General features: G+C 37.5%; 1 protein-coding gene and 1 pseudogene across 1 annotated transcript; both read left to right on the top strand.

Annotated features, from left to right (window-relative positions):
- The first annotated feature begins 7673 nt into the window (after nucleotides 1-7673).
- Nucleotides 7674-14930, top strand: LOC122702027 (annotated as a pseudogene).
- A 6124-nt stretch (nucleotides 14931-21054) lies between these two features.
- Nucleotides 21055-21996, top strand: LOC122697419 (olfactory receptor 52H1-like). The gene has a single exon (XM_043908274.1). The coding sequence runs from the start codon at nucleotides 21055-21057 to the stop codon at nucleotides 21994-21996; it is 942 nt and encodes a 313-aa protein (XP_043764209.1).
- The last annotated feature ends 1111 nt before the right edge of the window (nucleotides 21997-23107 follow it).

Below are 23107 nucleotides of genomic sequence, written 5' to 3'. Positions count from 1 at the left end.
ATTCAAAAGAAAACAAACAAGTATTCAAATGTGGAGTCTCTTATGATCCAAAATAAGTTCTAGGGCTTCTCCCTCTCACCTCACAGCTTCTGAGTGGCAATTATTTCACCTTGTATTTCTTAGACTTCAGATGTGTACTGGGACATTAATTTGTGAGATAGGTATTCACAGTGAAAATTTGTTGAGAAGGAGATCAGAAGAATCTTGGAAATAAACTGGCTTCCTCTTATGGGTTCATTCATTCATTCATATACTTTTACTTGTTTTTCTTATTTTTTGGACTAGGACCTATAGTTCAATGATGAATGGATGTTGACATGTTACTTGATATGTTCCCAGTCAAACAGAGAATGTATTCAATATTTAACCGTTAAATATGATGTTAACTGTGTGCTTTTTCTTACTTAGCTTGAGCAAACTGGTACTTATAATTTATTACTGCCATGATTGGATAGTAGATTTTGTGTAATGCATTTCTGCCTGCATTGAAATGAGCATGTGATTTTTACCCTCTTGTTTCTTATTTAACTCAACTACACTTGCAGTTTTACAATTGCAATATCCTAGTATTTGTTCTGTACTTAAAGCCTATGTTGTTACCTTGAATTTTTTAACATGGTATTTAATGTATATTCATACATTAAGATACAACTACTCTTTCTTTAGTGATTCTCTTAAGCCAAAACTTCATCTGTTTTTTGATTGATTATCACTTTTTTTTAATTTTATTTTTTTTGATTATCACTTTTAGTTTTAGTTTGTCAATAAAAATCTATTTCTATTTTGTCTTCATATAGTGCATGTTAAATATAAAGTTATTTTCTTTTATATATATTCCATACTTGATATAATGGCTGCTGTGAATTCCTTGTCTATTGCATTCAATATCTGGATTATTTTGGAGCTGATCGCCACAGATTATTTTTCTATCGAATATGCACCATGTTTCTAGTTTTATTTTATGTTGAATAATCTTAAATTGTTTCTAAAGTTCCCTCAACCATGTTTTGAATAAGATGTTGAGATTCTGGATTCTGTTTATATCTCTGAAGAATTTGATTGGTTTTTATTCAGATAGTTAACTCATGGAACTCGAATTCTCAATTCACCCCTGCATTTTGAAGCACCTGAAATCTTTGTTCAGTTTTGTTAGCCTTACATAGTCTGCTTGATACCTGTCTCAAACAGGTATAGTTCAGATATTCACTGAGTTTATATGCACAAATTTGTGTTCTTCTTGATCTCTCTTTTACATATATTTTCCTACCACTTTCTAGATAATCTGGCAGCCCCCAAACATTCCATTTATTTTTCAAACCAGTAAGTCTGTATGTTGTTTACTGAGCTTTAACTGACCCACCTCCTATCAATAGAGATCTCTGTCAAACTAAAAGTCATAAAACAAGGAAACTCCCTCAATAATGTTCTCTTTTTCTAAGTAAGTAAGTGTAACTTTTCTCTAAGTACACTGTAGATTCTCTTTTATCACTCTCTAGTGCTTTCATTAATTAAAAAACACACACACAAAAAAACACATTTCTTCAAGGTTTATAATGTTGATCTATGGGTTAAAGGTGTCATTTTGTTAGAATAAATACCTTTAGTCATTGAAATACATAGTCTTATCTATGGTTGAATTGCTGGATTGTAGGGTATATTATAATATGAACTGTCACATTGTGTTCAAAGTGGTTGTAATACTGCATCCCCTAATACTTAAGGAAGAGGACAATGATGGTATGGAGTATGGTGGTTAATGCAGAGATATTTAGATATATTTTTAGATATATATTATACAATCAAAGTTGGAGGGGATTGGCGAGAGTGAAGTCACAGTGCTTATATGACACGCACAGCATAGGGGTGCTGTCTTCAATGTTGAAAAGAAATGAACTCACTTATCCAAATATATCTTCTCTGTCCAATTCTCTTCCCAATTCTTCTATAGATTCAATATCCATCATTTTACTCTTTCTTTGACTCTCTGAACTGACTCAATATCCTTGGTCGATGATTTGTTTGCTTTTTTGTTTTATAAATCATTAGATTTATAAGCCTCCATAAGGCTCTGCACAAGCTGGAATCAAGATTGCTGGGAGAAATATCAACAACCTCAGATACGCAATGACTCCACCCTTATGGCAGAAAGAGAAAAAGAACTTGAGAGCCTCTTGAGGAAAGGAAAACAGGAGTGAAAAAGTTGGCTTAAAACTCAACATTCAGAAAACTAAGATGGCATCCAGTCCCATCACTTCATGGCAAATACATGGGAAAATGATGGAAACAGTGAGAGACTTTATTTGGGGGGGGGGGTCCCAAAATCACTGCAGATGGTGACTGCAGCCATGAAATTAAGATGCTTATTCCTTGGAAGAAAAGCTATGACCAACCTAGACAGCTTATTAAAAAGCAGAGACATTACTTTACCAACAAAGATCTGTCTAGTCAAAGCTATGGTTTTTCCAGTAGTCATGTGTGGATGTGAGAATTGGACTATAAAGAAAGCTGAGTGCTGAAGAATTGATGCTTTTTAACTCTGGTGTTGGAGAAGACTCTTGAAAGTTCCTTGGACAGCAAGGAGATCCAACCAGTCTATCCTAAAGGAAATCAGTTCTGAATATTCATTGGAAGGACTGATGCTGAAGCTGAAACTCTGATACTTTGGCCACCTGATGCGAAGAACCAACTCATTGGAAAAGACCCTAGTTCCAGGAAAGATTGAAAGTGGGAGGAGAAGGGGGTGACAGAGGATGAGATGGTTGAATGGCATCACCAACATAATGGACATGAGTTTGAGCAAGCTCCGGGAGTTGGTGATGGACAGGGAAGCCTGGCATGCTGCAGTCCACGGGGTTGCAAAGAGTTGGAAACGACTGAGTGACTGAACTGAACTAAGGCTCTGTATTTAACCTCCAGTCATTAAATGTCATGCCTAGAGAGGAATCAAGTGAACTACTTCTCCCTTTGGCCCGTGGATATTTTCTCCTCTGAGAAAATCTTAGGCCAAAGTAAGAGTTAATGTGGTTAAAATGTGGTAGTGGAGACAGGTTAAACACCAATCTTGTAAATTTTAGAAAGAAAAGAGGAGATAGGAAAAATTATTGGCCAATCCTTCTAAAAGGAGCCACATTTTGTTCATAATACCATAAAAATTGCTGAATTTCATTATGTGATACAGCAATTGTGTTTACATCAAGAAGAGTAGATAGATGCATTATCAAGATACTCAATTCAGTTAAATTGTAGTCACATTTACATCTGTAGAACTGTATTTTTCACTCTTTAACATACCTTAGGCATTAATCAGTAAAATATCTGACTTCATGAAACTTACATTTGGGGGTGCAGTGTGGGGCTGTGTTGGAGACGACTAATGACAGCATTAGTAAAGAGCACTAGGCTCCCCACTGTGCTTCACTTCATTAGCCTCCACCAGGAGGTGCCATGGTAAAGAACCCTTCTGCTAATGCAGGAGACATAAGAGATGGGGGTTTGATCCCTGGGTCAGGAAGATCCCCTGGAGGAGGACATGGCAACCCACTCCATTATTCTTGCCTGGAGAATCCCCATGGACAGAGGAGCCTGGCAGGCTACAATCCGTAGGGTTGCAAAGAGTTGGACTTGACTGAAGCGACAACACACACATGTATTTTAACTTTCTAACTCGGGTACACTGACTGAGTTCTCACCTCTAGGAGTACTCCTACTTCTAGCCAGGACTTCCTGAGAAATTCTCGCAGTCATCTTCCTGGAAACATTGAAACGTTCAAATTAATCTACTTTTCACAGTAATAGCCACAGCATTCAAAGATTATGTCATATCTTGAGGTGAAATATCCTCTTGATGTATGGCAGTCTTTACAAATCTCTTTCCAGCAATTCTCTTCATGGATACTAGTCTAGTTGAATGAGTCTGGGGGTGATTCTCAGTTGACAAAACCTCTCTGTCTTAATTGTTTACCTTTCCCTTTATGCTTTAATGTCCCAGGAGGAATCTCACCTGATATAGACAAAATTCCACCTCATCCATACTACACAATCAAAGACATCTTGTGTGTCTTATTCCTAATTCTGGCATTATTAATGTTAATACTATTCTCAGTTCATCTTTTAGGAAGTTCAAAGTATACTTCAGATAACCCCATCAAAACCCTCCTTCACATCAAACCACATGATACTTCTTATTCACCAATGCAATCTTACAGTCCATTCCTAATAATTCAGTGGATTACAGCCCTTAGACTTCCCAGTTCTAATTTTAGCAATTATCTCAATACTTTATGCATGTGTGCTAAGTTGCTTCAGTCACGTTTGTCTCTTTGTGACCCTGTGGACTATAGCACTCCAGGCTCCTCCATCCATGGGATTCTCCAGGCAAGAATACTGGAGTGGGTTGCCATGCCCTCCTCCAGGGGATCTTCCCAACTCAGGCTCAATCCCAACCCAGGGATTTAATTCTTGTCTCTTACGTGTCTCCTGGATTGGCAGGTAGGTTCTTTACCACTAGTGCCCACCTGGGAAGCCCCAATACTTCATACATCAAAATAACAAAGCATAACATTTAAATCCCTTAGTCAATGCCTATTCTGTGTACTAGCAGCTGATCTACAAACACTAGCAAGAATTGGAGGACTATTGAGTATTCATTTGTCATCACTGCACAATTAGCATCTATTTTATAATTTCTCCTAATTCTCATTCTTCCACTACTAGTCAGTATCATTGAAAACCACTACCTGAAAGGTATTTATATATGTAACCAAATCTTACCACATATTCTTTATCCATTTCTCTGTTAATGGACATTTACATCACTTGCATGTCCTGGCTATTGTGGATAGTTCTACAGTGAAAACTGGAGTGCATGTATCTTTTGGAATTATGTTTGTCTCTGGGTATATCCCCAGGAGTGGGATTGTTCAGTCATATAATTGTTCTATTTTTAGTTTTTTAAAGGAAGCCCTATGCTATTCTCCATAGTGGCTGTACCAATTTGCATTCCCACCAACAGTCTAAGAGTGTTCCCTTTTCTCCACACCTGCTCCAGCATTTATCATTTGTAGATTTTTATTTTTTAGTGACCATTCTCTCAGGTGTGAGGTGCTACCTGATTGTACTATTGATTTGCATTTCTATGATAATTAGTGATGTTAATCATTTTTTATGCTTCTGGCACAAAACAGAAATATAGATCAATGGAACATGATAGGAAGTCCAGAAATAAATTCATGCACGCACCTATGGTCAATCAATCTATGACAAAGGAGGCAAGGATACATGGAGAAAAGACAGTGTCTTCAATAAGTGTGCTGGGGAACCTGGACAGCTACAAGTAAAAGAATGACATTAGAACATTCTCTAACATAATAAATAAAAAAACTAAAAATGGATCAAAATCCTAATTATAAGTCCAGACAGTGTAAAATTCTTAGAGGAAAACATAGGCAGAAGACTTTAACATAATTCATAGCTATATTTTTTTAGACCACCTCCTAAAATAATGAAAATAAAAACAAAAATAAACAAATGGGACTTAGTTAAACTTAAAGAGTGTCTTCAAGGAAATGAAACATAACACAAAGAGACAACCCACAGAATGGGAGAAAATATTTGCAAAGTGACCGATAAGGGGTTAATATCCAACAATACACAAACAGCTCATGCAGTTCTATGTTCAAAAAACAAACAATTCAATTAAATAAGAAATGGGCAGAAAGTCTAAATAGATATTTCTCCAGAGAAGATATACAGATGAAAGTATATTGTTAATTAAAAAATACTTGTAAGCTTCTGACTCTTACTTTATATAGAACTTTCCAAGTCTTCTATATACTTGATGCTTTCCATACAAGTTGTCCTCTCAATACTGAAAGGGAATTATTGAACTCTGCAACTGCTATTATCGAATCATCTCCATCAATGTCTTAGAGTTTTCAGAGGAAAAGTCATCACCTCCTTGCTTAAGTTTATTTCTAGGTATTTTATTATTTTTATGTGACTATAAATGGGATTTTAAAAAAATTTCTCTTTCTGATAGGTCATTATTAGCATATAGAAAAGTAACACATTTCAGGATATTAATCTTGTATCCTGAAACTTTTCTGAATTTATTTATTAGTTCTAGTAGTTTTTTTGGTGGAGACTTTAGAGTTTTTTATATATGTACTATGGTCATCTGCAAGTAGTGTTAGTCACTCAGTCATGTCTGACTCTTTGTGACCCTATGGACTGTAGCCTGCCAGACTCCTCTGTGCATGAAATTATCCAAGAGAGGATACTGGAGTAGGTAGACATTCCCTTCTCCAGGGAATCTTCCCAACCCAGGGACTGAACCCATGTCTTCTGTACTGCAGGCAGATTCTTTACCATTAGGCCACCAGGGGAGCCCTGAGAATCCTATAAGTAATTGTAGATTTTTACATTTGTGAGGAAAGGTAAGCCAGGTATCCCCCTACACTGCCATCTTAATATTTCTTCCTTAAACCCTCTGTTTAGATTCATCTTTGTGTTTATTGATATTATTCTCATTGCTAGCATATAATTTATCAATGATAATTAGTTGAATGATGTTGCCTATTATTTTGAGAATTTTTCTCAAGACTGATATTCCTTTCATCTGTTTCTATATTTTTTTAACGTATCTGACATGTGTGATCTTATGAGTATATACACCATATCTCTCCTCACAATCCTCAGGCATGTCACATCTTCAGACTTCTACCAATGTGCTTGGCATATTTCCAGGCCAAGGTGAAATCTGAATTTGCATACTCAAGACTTCCCAGAAACTCTCAGCTGCTCTGATGTCCTCACTTCTTTACCCCCACCTCTGTATTGCTCTGGGTATCATTGGGTCCATGAAGTTATCTGCATTTGATTAACTGAGTGGAAGTGGAGACAGGCCTCTGAAGGAGGATCTCAAATACATGAAGTTAATCTCTATTCTTTGTATTTCAGATGCATGATGTTTGTAAGTCACTATTTCTAGTTGCACATCTGATAGAAGGTTTTCTCCTTCCATATACATAAACATGTCATATATTATATCATGATGATAGAAATAATTGCAAAGGTAAAGCAAATGATGGCAGTGGTTACACTGTAAACAACTTAGTTAGAGCAGGTCTTTGCGAAAAGGTTTATTGAAAGGGTTTATTGAAGTATGAGAGAGAGTCGTATCAAAATCGTGGCTACCATTCCATGTGAGAAGACTAGGTATGTATGCTCAAAGGCATAAGTGGTTTCAACCTATTCATACCGAGGATAATTTGGGGGCATAGGAATGAAAAAGCAGGATAGACAGTGAGTCATACAAGTATCTTGGTAGAAAACGTCTCAGATCATCCTTCTGTTTAGTAAAATTAAATAATTTTACACAAAATCATTACACACATAAAGATGGAATTTGTTATGTGATATGAGTGAATAAAGTGCTTAAAATTATCATGAAATATTCTTTTCACCAGGTCATCAAGCTCTTTCCCTTGTTTTTTCACATTTTCTTTTGTGTCCTTCAGTAACTTGGTTTTGGACTGTACTTGATTTATATCCTGTTAGTATCATGTATGTCTACCTTTCTTACTCTCCCCCTTTAACTTTCCCAATCATGCAGGGGTCTGTGAGCAAGAGAACCCACAGAAGCCAGGAGAGGTCAGAGCAGGCAAGCAGCTGTCATGGCTTCAGTAATCCTGGTGAACTTACAGGAGGAAGTGACCTGCCCCATTTGCCTGGAGCTTCTGACAGAACCTTTGAGCCCTGACTGTGGCCAAAGCTTCTACCAAGCCTGCATCACTACAAATGACTAGGAGTCAAATATTGGCCAAGAGGGAGAGAGTAACTGCCCTGTGTGCAGATTCAGTTATGAGCCTGGGAAACTGTGGCCGAAAAGGCATGAGACCAGCATAGTGCAGAGGTTCAGGGAGGTCAAGGGGAGCCTGGAGGAGCAAAACAGAAATCTCTGCACCATGGACAGAAACTCCCACTCTTCTGTGAGGAAGATGGGAAGCTCATTTGCTGTCTTTGCACGTGACCCAGGGGCACTGTGGTCACCGCACGTTCCTCATGGAGGAGGTTGCCCAACAGTACCAGGTAAGAGACCAGAGTTGAGGAAAGAAAGGCCAGAAAATGATACTTGAGGGGAAATCTCTACTTGGCATTGGACTTTAACTACCTGGTCACCATGAACCTACGGCCTGTGATTCTTTTTTTCCCATGTTGTTGTTCAGTCACTAAGCCATGTCCCATTGTTTGCAACCCCAAGGACTGCAAGTATGCCAGGCTCCTCTGCGCTCCACCGCCTCTGAGTTTGACTGTTTATGGAATTCTCATGGCAAGAGTCCTGGAGTGATTTGCCATTCTCTCCTCCAGTGGACCATATTTTGTCAGAACTCTTCGCTATGACCTGTCCATCTTGGGTGGCCCTGCACTGCATGGCTCATAGATTCATTGAGTTATGCAGCCCCCTCACCATAACAAGGCTATGATCCCTGAAGGGGATATGCTTCACCATGAATTACTCTCTCCTTCCTTTTCTCTCATTCTAATATCTGAAAAACATTTCTGTGCACTCACCCACTTACAAAGTAATAGCCCTACATACAGACTGTTAGTCAGAAGTAGACATTCATGCATCTTGTGTTAATAGGTAGAGATCTGTGCCCAGGAGAAGTTCTCATTACCCCTATTGAACAGGACGGTAACTAGAACACTGAGATTGTTCTAGTTTGAGGTATACTTTTTTCCTACTGTAGAATCAGGTTTCTTCTAGAACAAAGAGAACCAATCTTCTTTCTGGTGAGAGAAGATGGTGATTTCTGTCTCTTGAGTTGTAACGAACACATTCTTTACCTCAGTATTTTTTTCAAAATCAGATTCTAATTGCTGTTCTCAGTTTATGTAAAGCTTATTTATTTATTTATTTTTGGGAAATCAGCCTGATTTCGCCATTTATCCTCTACAGTCTTGCTGAGAAGGCCCTTCTTGACTCTGATGTGATTCTTTTCTCACAGAAAATGCTCCAGTCATATCTGGAGAGATTGAAGAGGGAGAAGCAGGAAGCTGAGAAGATGGGATCTGACTTCAGAAAAGAGATATCTACCTGGAAGGTAGGAGGAGACACTTCCTAAGGAAGTTAGATAGATATCTTGGCAGGACCTTGGGTTGATCACAAGGAGCTGCCTTCTTCTTTGTTCCCTGACAGTTAAGTTATTTGACTAGACCTTTTCTTCATCCTTTACTGATAAGAATGGTGGCTGAAAAGGGAACATATCACAAATGGCCACAGATATTTGGAGGGAGATATTCTTATAGAGGGACTCTGGTGAGGATGACAAACAAATTTCATATTCCATTCTTGTCATGTGTTTTAACTTTTGACTCTCAGAAGACATCTATGGCTCATGGCTTTGTCCTTGGTGTTCAACTTTAGGGCAGAGGGCGGTGGGAGGGGGTCAGCAGTAATACAGGGAGGCATGAGCATCCTGGACAGAAGTGTGAAGCCTGCCCACACCCAGGGATCCCAATTGGCTCTGAGTTGTCCTCAACAACTTGGGTCAGATTTGGGCCCATATTTTTGAAGTCAAATAGAAAAAATGGGCAAAGTCAGTTTCACCATGAATTGCTCTCCTCCTCTTTGTCTCTCATTCCTGAAGAATCGAGTATAACATGAGAAAAATGTCCAGGCAGAGTTAAAAAAACAGAGTGATCCAGGACAGTGAGGAGCTGAAGGAACTGCAAAAGTTGAGAAATGAAGAGGAAGTTGGTCTACAGAACATGGCAAATTCTGAGAATGAGCTGGTCCAGTAGAGTCAATTGGCGAGAGATCTCATCTCAGATCTGGAGCATCATTTGCAGGAATCAGGAATGGAGATGCTGCAGGTAAGACTTGGAAAGACGTCTGAGGATCCAAGGTATGAAAAAAAATGAAGACTAAGTTTCCATCTCTTCTGGGTTGCTATACTCTTTGTAGTGTTGTCAGTAAGGTTGTTTTGGGCCACCAGTACTCCTTCTCTGCATCTATTTCACAGGTTTTAAGAATAAGAGAATGCATGAATTGAATGCAAGAATAATAAGGGAAATTTTCATTTTTTTAATGTGCCAATTTCCCTGTAAATATTTGATTGTGGAGAGGAGATTCACTGTGTTTGGCGATTTTCTAGAAGCCCCTGTTATCTGTGATCTAGTGTTAAGTATTTATCGGGTGCTTCATCATGATGCAGCTTAGTCATAGACAAACAAAAACACCTGATTCCAAGAGGCTTTTTTTCTCCACTCAATATGTTGAGATTTTCTCCCTGTTTCTCTATTTCCAAAGAAAGTTTTTGAAGGATTGCTATTTATTCTCTAGATATTCAATGGAATTAACTATTGAAGTATCTCACTCTGGATGTTTTTTTATTGAAAGGGTTTAAAATATCTTGCTTGTGTTAGGATCATTTAGATTTTTTTTTTAAAGTCCTTGAGTCAGTTATTGTATGTCTTGTAGAAAGTTGTCTATTTTAAGTTGTCTGATTTGTAAGCATACAGTTGTTATATCAATCCTCTATTATCCCTTTAGTTTCTACAATAATCACAATAATGTCTTTTATTCCTGATTTTGGTGATTTGCTTTTTCATTGTTTTTGGTCACTTTAGCTATGTTTTGTTAATTTATTGATCTTTTAAAAAAGCATTGTTTTAGTTATTTTGTTTACTTTTAAGCTTTCTTTTTTTGTTGTTTATTTTTAAACTTTCTTATTCATTTATTTCTGCTGTTACATTTGTTTTTTTCTTTGTGTGTGTTGGGGTGTTGGTGTGTGTTGGGTGGGTGTGCTGGTTTAATTTACTCTTCCTTTCTGTTTATTGAATTGGAAATTTATCACTGATTTGTGACCATCTCTTCTGATACAGGGTTTAATGATATAAGTATATTTAATTAACATTTCACACATTTTTATTGTTTAGTTTTAATTTTCATTCAGCTCAACATGCACTCAAATTTCCTTCACAGTTTTCTTTTTCTTTAAATTTTGTTTGTTTGTTAAACCTTGGGCATTTTAAAATGTGTTGTTAATGAGAGAATACTTGGTGATTTCTCAGTTTAACCTCTGTTGTGGATTTCAAATTTAATTCTGACATAATTAGAGAACAACTTGTGCATGGGTGCTTGCTCATTCAGGTCTAACCCTTTGAGACCCTAAAGACTGTAGCCCACCAGGCTCCTCTGTCCATGGGATTTTCCAGGCAAGAACACGAGTGGGTGGCCATTTCCTTCAGGGGATCTTCCCGACCCAGAGATTGAACCTAAGTCTGCTGCATCTCCTGCATTGCAGATGAATTCTTTACCACTGAGCCACTGAGGAAGCCCGTTAGAGAACATATATTTTTATTATTTCAAGCTTATAAATTTATTGCCACTTGTTTATGGGCTAAAGTACTGTATATCCAGAAAAAAAATTTATTATGAATTTGAAAATGCTGTATGTTTCTCATTCATTGAGTAAAATTATCTTTATATGTCATTTGGGTGAACTCGGTTGATAGTATTGTACATGTCTTCAATATATTTGATGGTTCATATAAGCTGTTATCTTACTGACAGTGAGTTATTGAAATATGAAACTATTATTATTGAATTGTGTATTTCTCCTTTTATTTTTGCTTCAAGTATTTTGAAGCTCTGCTGTTCCATGCATCTATATTTATAACTGTTGTATATTTTTGATGTAGTGAACATTTTATAATTATAAAATTTCCCTCCATCTTCCCATAATATTAAAGTATTTTATCTAATATTAATAAAAATCTTTGACTTATTTTTTGTATTTCTGCTTGCATGAAGTGCAAGCATGGTATTTATTTTTCTATCTTTTTTAACTTTCCCCTTTTTGTGCCTTGACTATGTCTCTTGTAAATAGCAAGAACTGAATTTTGCTTTTTATCCAGTTCAACAAATCTCTGATTTCAATTGAGGCATTACTACATGACATTTAATGCAATTGTTGATGTGACTGTGTTTAAATTTACTGTTTTGCTTTTTACTTCCTATGTGGCTATTGTAGTTTTCATTCTTTTTCTCCTTAACTAGCTTATTTTGTATTAAACGAATATAAACTAGTATAACCTTTTGTTTCCCTGTGTTCAAGGTGGTATTTTTTTATTTTATTTTTTCCCTACTGGTTGGTCTAGTGATTAAAATGTGTTTCCTGTCTTATTTAGATATACTTCAGGCTAATATTAACTTAGTTTCAAAAAAAATAGAAACTTTCTTCAGCATCCCTTCATTTTCTTTCCACAACAATGTAGTGATGCTTTTAATATGAATCTGATTCTGTGTAAGCAAATGCATGCAGGAACCTGAACATTTTGCTACATCTGGGAAGAGAAGCTCTCTTCATCTGGAGTTTATATCAGGATGTTTGTGTTTCTTGTATAAACTGAGAAAAAGAATCAATATAGGTCAAATAAGTAGAATTGGAGAAAGACACAGACCAGATTCTGAGGACAGTGTTTGAGTTTCAAAATTAAACTTTGATTAAAGTGGTGACTGCTTCCCCTGCTCCAATCCTGTATTCCTTCCCTACTTATTCTAGTCGAATTTGATTTTTGTCACATACACAAAAGAGCCCTAATGTAGAGAGGTTTTTTTTTTTTTTTTCTTTTGAATTCAAATGTTGTCCTCGATTTTGGTGACATGGGGAAAGTAAATCTGTGGTAAAGGAGACTAAATATAGTGGTACATACCAGTTAAAATAAATAAAACATTAAATGTAGTGATTAAGAAGATTACATGTCTAAAAAATGTTAAGCATCTGGGCTAAACAGACTCAATAGAGACTGAACTGCAAGTAAATGCCCCAGGTTTTAGAAAGTGAGTGTATATTGGTAACTTTATGGAAATGATTACAAGAAAGGAAACAACTGGTTGGTGAATAACAAGTTACATATTAGATATTCTAAGTTATTCTTTCCTGTGGCTTATTTACTACTAAATATATTAATATTTATTTAAGAGACAAAGGTGAGTAGAAATAAGAGAGTTGGAAATCAACTGCACCTGTGTATGCTGACTTTAAAGGAGTGGAAGAGAGTACTAATTGTATACAAAATGAGAAGAGAGACACCTGAAAAGCACCTACATGGATATATTTGTTTGCCTGTACCCTCAATGAAAGCCATATGAATAGCTTGAGGAATATTAGAATTATATTACGTATTCATCTTTGATTCTCGAAAGCCTGGTTTAATGCTCCGCACAAAATTTGTATATCACTTCAATTTTGTTTAATAAATGATATAATCATGAATTATTCAAATCATCTCTTGGGTCACCAGAATTATAGGCTTCTTGTTTTTCCCATAAATATGTCTCATTTCCATATACTAGAAGCCTCGTGCTTCCACAGAGGTTGGAGATTTTATCTTTCTAGAAATCTGACAACATCACATTCTGGAATGATTGCCCTCACTCTTGTCTTTACTTTCTGGCTCTTACATTGAGACCATCTTTATTTCCACAATCAAGGGCTGATGGGGATGTAAATAAGCTTTTTAAGTGGGGGCACCTATCACTTTTTGACTCATGTTTTCTTTTTTCTCAGTAGGATGTGAATGGCATCATGAAAAGCTACTTATGGGAAGACAGAGATGGTCCTTTTATACTGGTAAAATAATTTAAAGCTAATAGAGTTATCTCATGGACAATTAAGATAAAACAATGCTCAAGGCAGAAAAACAAGAGTATATATTTAGCTTAGATTTCTGTTCACAAATCATGGCTAGATTGTTCTGTAAACTTTGAAAGGACCACATTCTATGGTAGAAAATTTTGGTCATAGGAAGTTGAAGAGTTTGGGTCAGGACCAGTATTAGGAATAAGATATTACAGTATCAAAACCCTGTGGCTTCATAAATTTAACTCACACTGTGTGTTACTATGTAACTCAGGTTCCCATATTTAGTATGTGCTTGGCTTATCATGTGAAGGTTGAGTCTTTACCTGTGAAGCACCTAGAATTAGAGACAACTCCTCTATATTTAACTTTCTGCTCTGGGAATAAAAGAGATACAGTTTTCCTTTATCTTTCTGTTTAGATTCCCCAAAACAGACTTGAATCTTAAGAAATATTCTAAATATTGCTGCAAAGAGTTGATTCAACTTGGTCACATAATTTAGGCGCCAGAATGGAACAGTGCCATCCATGTGTCTGAATTTGCACACCGATGTGTCAGCATCAGACTCTTTACAAACACATGAGATTCAGACCACTATTCATTTAGTGTTCATAATGTCTTCTCCAGTTGTTTGTAATTATTCCCAGAGATCATGAAATATCATGCTGTTCTGAGAACCTCCCTTTAAGGGAGCAGCCTTTGAAGATTTGGGGACTCTAGACTGTGTTCTCATACCAGATATGTGACAAACACCCAGGAGCCTGATCCAGCTACGTCACATTCTGACATCTTCCTGGGAACACATATCTATGCAGTGATTCCACAAATTAAATTTCCTAGGTACCAAAGTTTTGTTATATTTATCATTCCATTTAATATCATATGATCTCAAGGAGGAAGAGAGGGGGAGATTAATGATTTCATTTCGAAAAGAAAACTGTCTTTCTGACAGGTAAAGGTTATCTCAAATCACCCAAAGGTAACTGGGACATGAGCACATTTCTTTTCTTTTCTTTTTTTTTTTTTTGAGCACATTTCTTCTGGCTCCAAGGTCAGGCATCCACTCTTCCCTTTCCAAGGTTTCCAAGAAGACAGTTCAAGTGCATAAATGGAGTAAAAGTATTGCAAGTCAGTGGTTTTAGAGGGACAAAAACCCAACAGTGTGGGGATCAATTTTTGTTTTCTCTAGGAGTGAAACCTTGACTCTGAAGTAGCCAGAAACTTTCCCAAAGGAACAGAGAAGAGTATTTCGAGCTCCTGATTTGACAGACATACTATGAGTGTTTAATGGTGAAGCATGCTGCCCCAGAGGGTGTCTGTGGGGTTCGTGTGATGGAGAAAAACATAGGAGAAGATTCTATTTCTAAGTGTGGGTTGGGAGAGGGAAGCCAGACACTATCTGCTGATGATATGATCATTTTTATGGGGAATGACCAGGAACTTTATTCATCCTCTCTTTCACCACTTCACTACTTCACCATAATCTGGAAGAAATAGATTATAGTGCTGATTCCTTTGCTTATATTTAATATTGTGGTTTTTTTTTTTTAATCATTTCAGAGCTGACAGATGTGTAATGCTACTGGAGTAGGGAGACATCACAGTATTATCAAGCCACCTTATTCTCAGCATCTTTCAGAATTTTTCATTTTCTAGTTGGTCTCATGTTTTGAGACCCATGTTTTCCCTCCCAACACAACAAATATTGTCTTTCCACTGAAGTTATTCTATAGATCCTGTTCAAAATGTCTCAAATAAAACTACGTCATGGCGCTAACCCAAAAGTGAAAGTGAAAGTTGCTCAGTCCTGTTGGACTCCTTGTGAGCCCATGGACTATACAGTCTATGGAATTCTCTAGGCCAAAATACTGGAGTGGGTAGTCTTTCCCTTCTCCAGGATTTTCCCAATCCAGGGATTGAACCCAGGTCTCCCACATTGCAGGTAGATTCTTTATGAGCTGAGCCACAAGGGAAGCCCACCCTAACTCAACCCAGCCCAACCCAACCCAACTCTATAATTTTACCGTAGTTCACGTGACCCTTCATCCTCCCAGAGGTAAATCAAACATTGCCATTTCTGTGGGTCAGAACATAACGTTTCTGCACAATAGGAGAAACACCTATCAATGGGATATAACTGATTGCCAAAGACATAACTGATTGCCAAAGACATAACTGATTGCCCAAAATAATCCCTGGCACTTGTGGTCAATTAATCTATGGCAAAAGAAGCAAGCATGTACAATGGAGAAAAAAGCAATCTCTTCAATAAGTGGTGCTGGGAAAAACTGGACAGTTTACATATAAAGCAATGAAATTAGATCACTTTCTCATATACAAAAATAAACTCATAATGGATTAAAGACTAACAATAAGACTTGAAACCATAAAAATATCAGAAAAAAACATAGGCAGAACACTCTGACATAAATTGTAGCAATATTTTGGGGGGATCTGTTCTAGGGCTTCCCAGGTGGCGCAGTGGGAAAGAACCTTCTTGCAATACAGGAGACGTGAGTTCAATCCTTGGGTGGGGAAGATCCCTTGAAGTAGGAAATGGCAACCCTCTCCAGTATTCTTGCTTGGAAAATTTCATGGACAGAGACCTCTGGCAGGCTACAGTCCGTGGAGATCATGTGACTGAACTACTGAGCCCTCCTAAGTCAAAGGGGAAAAAAAGCAAAAATAAACGAATGGGACCTAACTTAAAATTTTTGTAGCAAAGAGAACTATTGAGAAAATGAAATACAACCTAGAAATGAGAGAAGATTTTTATAAAATATATGTGTGATAAGGTGTTAATATCCAAAATGTATTAATATTAATATAAGCAGCTCATGCAACTCAATGTGAAAACAATCCAATTAAAAAGTAAGCAGAAACCGTTTTCAGGGCAGCAAAGGAGACACAGAGAGAACAGACTTGTGGACACTGGGGAAGGCGAGAGTGGGATGAATTACGAGTGGCATTGACACATATATATTACCATATGTAAAATAGGAAGTTACCGGGAATTTGCTGTATGATGCCGGGAGCCCAAACCAGGTGCTCTGTGAACCTTGAGGGGTGGTATGGGGTGAGAGGTGGGAGGGAGATTCAAGCGAGGTGGGGGGAGGGAGGGATGTGTATATACCTATAGCTGATACATGTTGATGTATGGCAGAAACCAACACAACATTGTAAAGCAATTACCTTCTAATTAAAAATAAATTACATGTAAAAAAAAACTGAGCACAAAGCTTCAAGAGACATTTTTCCTAAGATACACAGATGGCCAACAGGCACATGAAAAGGTGTTTAACATTGCTAGTCATCAGAGAAATGTAAATGAAAATGACAGTGAGATATTGTGTCACATTCACCAGAAAGGCTATCATCAAAAAGAAGAGGAAGGCAGAAGAGAAAAGTCAGAGTGAAATGTGAATATGGAACATTGCTGGCTTTGAAGATGGAGGAAAGGGACTAGATGCTAGAAAAAGCTAGTGAACAGATTACCTTCTAGAATTTTCAGAATGGAACACAGTCTTCTTAACCCCTTGACTAAGTGACACATATGCAAGAATTTTGAATTACAAAACTATAAGGTAATAAATTTGTGCTATTTTTAGCCATGAAGTCTGTGATAATTTGTTTTAGCAGCTATAGGAAAAAAGTATTCCGCATCCAACAAAAAAAGGGGTATTTGTATTTTTTAAGAACATATGGACATCTTAACCCATTATTGAGGAAATCAAAAGACTACATTAATTCAGTCACATATCATATTTATATTACTTATAATACAAATATGCAGTATTATAAACATATAAAGTAGTTCCATATGAATGTATAGATTCCATGCATTCAAGATAAAAACTCTGAGTGTGTGTGTATGTGTTCTTGTAAGTTCAGAAATTGCTTTTAAAGCTATCATGGTAATGCAAAGTGTCAGGAATGGTTAAACATTTTTGGAAGAAAAAGATGGAACACTTATATTCTAATATCAAGACTAGAAAATTTTAAGTGTAAAGAAAAGTGAAAGTGTTAGTCACTCATTTGTGTCTGACTCTTTGTGACCTGATGGACTGCAGCCCACCAGGCTCCTCTGTCCATGGAATTTCCCAGACAAGAATACTGGAGTGGGTTGCCATTTCCTTCTCCAGGGGATCTTCCCCACCCAGGGTTTGAACCTGGGTCTCCCACATTGCAGGTAGACTCTTTACCAACTGAGACATCAGGGCAGCTTTTAAGTATAAACCTACAATATTTATGCAAGTTTATACAACTAGAATAATTAATGAAAGCCAAAAGTACAGGAATATTCTTAGACCTATGAGAATTCTGTCTCAACAGACAGAATTTTCTAGATTGAAGCTCTCAGGGATCCAATATCCACAGTGTACTGAAACCATCAAACTTCATTCCATCTCAAGGGAGAGAAGTTAATATGTTTGATTTTATTCCTTGTCTGGGAATGGGAAATGGAGGGGGTATAACTTATTTTCTCTCTCCTGGGGATATAAGAAAATGCATAAATGTTTTCTTTCATCTCTTTCAGAATCTCTTCCAGCCTAAAATTTTGCTTTAAATGGAAACTTCCCACTGCTTCTGTGAAGCAAGAGACAAGACAGAATTTGGTGAGTTGAAAACTATAATCAACTGGAAAGAAGAAAAATGCTACATTGGCTCTGTGATTTTATCAAATAACATAGCCTTGAGTTTATCTAGTGTCCAAGTAGAGGCTGTGCCCTGGAGGACATGACTCTAGGAGGAAGATGTTCCCAAGTACTGTGACCGGTAACAGCAGGGGATTCATAAGCAAAGAAGACCTCTCTGGGTAAAAGGCTGAGGTCAGTCAAATGATTTTGACTAAAGCAGCAGACCGTGGTTTGGATGTTTCTTTTTTGACTCCCCTTTGTAGTTTTAATGATTAGGGGTTTATTTTCTCCTTTTATTATTATTTTTTTCCCTGTGACCCTGACGAAATGTGCTTCTTTTCAGGAGGCAGTTAGTCTATCCTCCAAAGGACTGAGTTGCAATCTAGCTTAAATTTACAGTTACATTTTTGAGCTTTCTTGGTCTATTTATTCTTCATGCTACAAGAGATGATGTCACCATCTTTTTAAGGGAGGATTTTGCAAGGTCTGTTGTTCTCTTTATTCTAAAAAGTTCAGTGCCTGTAAGAGTTCAGTCTGCATCAGATCTGGAGGAGTAATTTAGAAAATATATTCTTTGGCTTCCCTGGTGGCTCAGTGGTAAAGTATCCACCTGCAACACAGGAGATCCGGGAAGATTTCACATGCCCATGTGCCACAACTATTCAGTCTGTGCTCTAGAGCCCAGGAGCTGCCACTATTGAGCCCATGTGCTGCAACTGCTGAAGCCCACACACCCTAGAGCTCATGCTCCACAAAAAAGGAAGCCATAGCAATGAGAAACCCATAGGCTGAAACTAGAGAGTAGCCTCTGCTCTCCATAACTAGAGAAAAGCCCATGCAGCAACAAACACCCAGCACAGTGAGAAATAAATAAATAAAATTATGATTATTTTTTTAAAGTAAAGCAGCTTTAAAAAAATAGCATATATTTAAGGGGCAGAAAGCTGTCTTTGGACAGTGGAGACTAGTTACATTCCTCCTAAGTAGATGTTTTGTTCACTTAGGCTAATCCAGGGCTTTTGCAACAACCAAAACCATCCCTTGTGAGAAGCTCACTATGTAAAGCTTTGAGCAGGAGTAGGAAAGAGATATCTCAGAATTCTACATGGCTCAATCCACTTCTGCCTCCTTGTGCACAAAACTCTAGAAAACTGACAAATACAATGATATAGAGCTGTTATAGCTTGTCCACAAAATCCACTTCCTTCTTTAAAAACTTTTTGAATGACTTTGTAAATATGTGATGGAGTGTAAGAACTAAACCTCTCCAAAACTGGCCTAAAGATGGCTCAAGTTGTGCTGGGCCTTTCTGATACTGTGCTTACTGGTAACAATGTTACTGATTGTCTTTTCAAAAGTACTTTATAAAATAAGTCACAGAATAGAGTTAAAACTCAAAGGATATTTCCAATACAAAAGTTATCTTAAAGGCCGGCTCTATATGGGTAAAACAGAATTCCCAAAGATGGATTTGCAGTTCCAGTACTGGCAGATTAGAAAATGAAAACACTGGTAGAAACTTTATTAGTCTTTATTTCAACTCTTGGAGTTGAAAATCTCCTCCACTTGACTTCACCTAGGTTAAGTCACTCTGGCTGATATCTAGAATGGAGGCATTCCCAGACCACCGAGGAGGAGAGGTATCTCCCCAGTTTATGTCAGGAAGCAGATCCCCCAAAGCTTACGGCATTGCCGCTGAAGTCATAAATTATCCTCTGAGCTCACTGCTCTCTATCTGAGTCACAGAAATGTTGCTCATATGTCTTGTGCATTTCCTGACAGATGCCTTCTCTTATGGGCTTCCCAGGTGGCACAGTGGTAAAGAATCTGACTGCCAATGCAAGAGATATAGGAGACTCAAGTTTGATCCCCGGGTTGGGAAGATCCTTTGGAGTAGGAAATGGCCACCTGCTCCAGTATTCTTGCTGGGATAATCCCATGGACAGTGGAGCCTCGTGGGCTACAGTTCATGGGATAGCAAAGAGTCGGACATGACTGAGTACCCATCCCTTTTCTTAATATTCTTAATATTTTATATTAATAATTAATTAATATTAATAATTAACATTCTTAATATTTTCTTAACATCCCAGTAAGCATACCTTAATCTGAACTGTATTTCAATCTCTGTGTAACAAAGCTCCCATATTACACACAATACTAGAATATGTCCTTTCTTTTTCTCCACCCCTGTCATTATTTTTCTGCTACTTTATTGAAACACCTCAGCTTATTTTATCAAACCCAGTGTCTAAGACATAATATTTGCTCCTTATAGGTCAATTACTCCTTTTTTGTCTTGTCTCATCCCATTTAATAATTTTAATATTTTTCTATTTTCCTCTCTCTTCCTCTCTGTCTCCCTCATACATGTCTCCTTCTTTCTCCTCATACATAATTTATTTCTTCATTTGAACCTATGCCTATCCTAAATATTCTTCATTGGTTAAAGGAACACAGTTATTTAGGTTTAATCATATGAAATTGCTGACCTACAAAAATAACTATTTCACATGGTTTATTAACAAATGCATAAAGAAATGAAGTGGGGCCAATGGCAAAGCAAAGGGGGCAATAACAAGTCAATTCTACAGATGCTAGTTCGTCCTGGGGAGAAGGTACTTCTCATAGAGGAACGCTGAATGTGCCAGCTGCTCTCCTCAACCGTGCTCACCACCAAAGTGGAATTGTTATCTTTCATGTTGTATTCTGACAGCTGATTTGTCCACAGGGCTCGGAAACCAGTGGATCCCAGGTTGAAAAGACCATGTATAACCTGAGCTGCTACAATCCCGGTTCCTTTATCCTTGCTGGAATACCCGGCCTGGAGAAGTTTCACATCTGGATTGGGATTCCCTTTTGCGTCATCTATGCTCTGGCTGTTGTGGGCAATGGCACCCTCCTCTACCTCATTGTCGTTGAGGACAGCCTCCATGAGCCCATGTTTTTCTTCCTCTTTATGCTGGCCACCACAGACCTCATCTTGTCTACTGCCACGGTGCCCAAACTGCTCAGTAACCTCTGGCTTGGCTCCCAGGAAATAACTTTCACTGATTGTCTCACCCAAATGTTCTTCCTCCACTTCAGCTTTGTGGTGGACTCAGCCATCCTGCTGGCCATGGCACTGGATCGCTATGTGGCCATCTGCTTTCCCTTGAGATACACCACCGTCCTGGCTCCTCAGGTGATTATCAAGCTTGTGGTGGGCATTGTTGTGAGGAGTTTCTCGGTCATCTTGCCAGATGTCTTTCTGCTGAAGCGGTTACCCTTCTGCGGAACACGAATCATCCCCCACACATACTGTGAGCATATAGGTGTCGCTCAGCTTTCCTCTGCCAACATCTCCATCAACATCTGGTATGGATTTTCAGTGCCTGTCATGACTGTTGTCTCAGATGTGATCTTTATTGCTGTCTCCTATATCTTCATCCTCCGTGCTGTCTTTCATCTCTCATCCCAAGGTGCCCGCCAAAAGGCATTCGGCACCTGTGGTTCCCACATCTGTGTCATCCTCATGTTTTACACACCTGCCGCCTTCTCCATCCTCGCCCATCACTTTGGGCACAGTGTACCTCGAAATATGCTCATTTTATTTGCCAACCTCTACGTGGCCATCCCTCCCACTCTAAATCCTATAGTGTATGGAGTGAAGACCAGGAAGATCCAGGACAAATTTATTCTCCTCTTTACTTTGAAGAAGACACAATGAGTCTTCATTGTGGGGAGCACCACTGAAGGAGAAATTTAGGCAAAATTGATAAGATAAAATTTTACATAACATGGGAAGACATAAAATAAAGTTATAACTACTATTTACTTGAAATTTTAGAGTTCTACTCATGTAATAAACATATAAGCAGGAGGGAGAAGGGAGAAGTAAAGTCTTTGGGACTTCTAGAAAATCAAAGATTTTTTTTTATTTAGCTTTTCTCACCACTTGTATGGAGAAACTGATGATGGGTACAGAACAGCAGTAAAAGTAAGGTTTATATATTTCCTATTCCAAGTTTTCAGATTTGATGGCTAGATATTTCCTAACATGCAACCTACCCCTGTGTTTCCCAGTTTTTTAATCAAAGGCAAAGCCTCCTGTCTTTTTAACTAGCTATTAATTCTTTCTAATACAACTAACAAACTTAGGGCTTCACACTTCAGTCTTGATTCTAACATTATCAATCCCTCCTCCTCTGCCCTTTATTGCTTTACTTTGCTATTTTCCCTACCAATATTAGATTACAAAAAGTGGATTATCTTTTATATCTATTTTCTTCAACTGAGTGCTCCAATAAAGTTTTCACTGCCCTTGGCCCATATTTTACAACTTTAATTTAATTTATAATAATTATATTTAACTTAAAAATTTACATTTGAATATTTAACTTAAAATTATTTTGAAAATATATTTAATTCAAAAATAATTTGAGAGAATATTAATTTATTTCACAGATGAGGAAACAGAAACGTGATTACCAAAAGACAAAGAGAGATTTAAGATCAAAACCTAAGTCTGTCTGATTCTGTGTTCTTTATCCCACTGCTTCCTGGATAGCTACTCACTGAACTGGTTCACAGTCTTCTGAAACTTAATTTTCCAAAACTGACCTAGAAATTCAGTAGCTTTCTCTATAAAAAGTGTTCTTCCTTTCCTGTCTTTCTGTACTGGAAATAGCACCACTTCAAACCTGAATTCCAAAGCAAGGTACCTATAGTTTGTCTTTCATTTTTTCTATGTCACCATCCAACAAAATGAACTCAATATTTGAGTTTGAAGAGCTTAAAAGCCATTACAGTGTGTATATACATCACATTCTCACCTTTAT

The sequence above is a fragment of the Cervus elaphus genome, chromosome 1, assembly GCF_910594005.1.
Source record: "Cervus elaphus chromosome 1, mCerEla1.1, whole genome shotgun sequence".
Lineage (NCBI taxonomy): Eukaryota > Metazoa > Chordata > Mammalia > Artiodactyla > Cervidae > Cervus > Cervus elaphus.
The sequence above is the reverse complement of the archived record's forward strand: the minus strand, read 5'-3'. Positions and strand labels throughout refer to the sequence as shown.